This window comes from Anarrhichthys ocellatus, unplaced genomic scaffold (genome assembly GCF_004355925.1).
Source record: "Anarrhichthys ocellatus isolate YVR2014 unplaced genomic scaffold, GSC_Weel_1.0 scaffold7479, whole genome shotgun sequence".
Taxonomy (NCBI): domain Eukaryota; kingdom Metazoa; phylum Chordata; class Actinopteri; order Perciformes; family Anarhichadidae; genus Anarrhichthys; species Anarrhichthys ocellatus.
This window is the reverse complement of record NW_022287453.1, coordinates 1-2151: the sequence shown is the minus strand read 5'-3', so window position 1 is coordinate 2151 and position 2151 is coordinate 1. Positions and strand designations below refer to the sequence as shown.

General features: G+C 44.1%; 1 protein-coding gene across 1 annotated transcript; it reads left to right on the top strand.

Annotated features, from left to right (window-relative positions):
* Nucleotides 1-884: 884 nt before the first annotated feature.
* Nucleotides 885-1981, top strand: LOC116380508 (atrial natriuretic peptide receptor 1-like; the record flags this gene model as incomplete). Its single annotated transcript, XM_031842414.1, has 3 exons — nt 885-953; nt 1071-1245; nt 1601-1981. Coding segments are annotated over 3 exons (519 nt in total), but the record flags the coding sequence as incomplete, so codon positions are not given.
* Nucleotides 1982-2151: the final 170 nt, after the last annotated feature.

Here is a 2151-nt window from a genome sequence, read left to right as displayed (position 1 = left end):
TAGAACAACATTAGAGGTAGGTAGAACCAAGGAGAACAACATTAGTGTCACAGCTCTGTCACTTCTATCTTGCTTTTTCCACCTTTCACTCACCTAATCAGTTCATTCAGTGCACCTGCTCACTCTGCCTCTTCACTATTTAAACCCCTGCCTCACACACACTCACTGCCAGATCGTTCTCAGCATTCACGCTACACTTTCCCGCATTCACCCAAGGACTGATTCCCTGTTGCCGATCCTGCCTGTTCTGGACTACCTCGCCTTGCCTCTGCCCTGGTAACTCGCTCAGCATTTCTGTCCTTGACCACGAGAATCCTGTCGCTGATTCTTCCGGAGAATATTCTGCCTGTCGTGTGTTGAAAATAAAGAACTTAAATCATACCAGTCCTGGTGTTGTCGTACTGCTCCTGGGTCCTAACTACACCCGTTACAATTAGAACCCAGGGGAACAACATTAGAGGTCAGTAAAACCCAGGAGAACATCATTAGAGGTCAATAGAACCCAGAGAAATCTGAGTGCAGAGGAGGAGAAAACTTGGATTAGGTTACAAATTACATTTCTTTAACAGGTAATTTGTTATTGTATCAGATTAGATTTATAGGTGCTATATACATGATGGGGATTATTTCTATTGCCTTTCAATGGCTCTCGACATGGTGACCACTGAGCCGGCGGCTCAGCGCTAACAGAGCTAACAGTGCTAACAGTGTTTACTTAAGGTGGAATCAGAGGGCGGGTGCTATGTTTCCACAACGACGTTCTCAGCTGTAGGAGAGCCGTGCACGCTTACGTGCACTAACCCAGTTGTGTCAACCAAACACAGAGAAGCTTGGATTATCATGCATATGAATGATAGGAAGTGTTTTTGTTTTTCTACTTCCAGGTCGTGACCTTGTTAAACGACCTCTACACCTGTTTCGACGCCATCATCGACAACTTTGATGTTTACAAGGTAAAACATCCACAGCCCGTCTCATTATGTTAAAAGATGTGAATACAGATAAAGAGCTACACATTGAAACATGTTAAAGTAACGACTCACCTTTGGGACGGGGTGCTGTCCCCCCAGGTGGAGACCATCGGTGACGCCTACATGGTGGTGTCCGGTCTGCCGGTGAGGAACGGGAAGCTCCACGGGCGGGAGGTGGCCCGGATGAGCCTCGCCCTGCTGGACACCGTCAAGAGCTTCAGGATCCGACACCGAGCCAATCAGCAGCTGCGGCTACGCATCGGCATCCACAGCGGTCAGTCTGTCCGTCTGTGTGTGATAATGATTCATATGTACCATTAAAAACCATAGACAGAACCAGGCTCTTCAGTTAGATGTTACCCCTGTGGGGGGTACCACAGGGTCTGGTTCTGGGTCCTCCTTTATTCACTGAGTACATGAATCTCAGACTTTCATTTCTACCCTGACGACTCTGTTATTTCTGCTGCTGAGGGTCTTCACTCCACTTCTCTAAATGCAGAATTCTTTTTTTTTTTTACATTGTAGTATTAATACTTTTAGTAGATCTGAATACTTCTACTGTGATAATGTTTTAAAAGTATGATAAATAACGTGTGTGTGTGTGTGTGTGTGTGTGTGTTTGTGTGTAGGTCCAGTGTGTGCAGGTGTGGTCGGGCTGAAGATGCCCAGGTACTGTCTTTTCGGAGACACCGTCAACACAGCGTCACGCATGGAGTCCAATGGAGAGGGTAACACGCGCACACACACACACACACCCACACACACACGTATACACACACATCACAGTAGACTGTATAGAAAGTCACCCACAGGTTTATTAAGAGCCACAGTGAAGCTCAAAGGTTGTGGCACCAACCGTTGCCATTTCGTTGTTTCGAAACCAGAAGTGACCATATTTGTATAGTAAACAAATAATAAACTTAAGCTCAGCCTAAAATACATGAAAATACAATACTTACTGTTTATAGTTTTCACATGTTATCATATTATATTTTATGTCCTGTTTCTGTAAAAACACTTTGACTCTGTGTGTTTTCTGTCTGTTTGTTGTTTTGTGATGTTGATGTGATTGTTTTGATGATGTCACTGTGAAGTTATGATGTTGATGTTGTGTTTGTTTTGATGTTGTGTTTGTTTTGATGTTTGTTTTGATGTTTGTTTTGATGTTTGTTTTGATGTT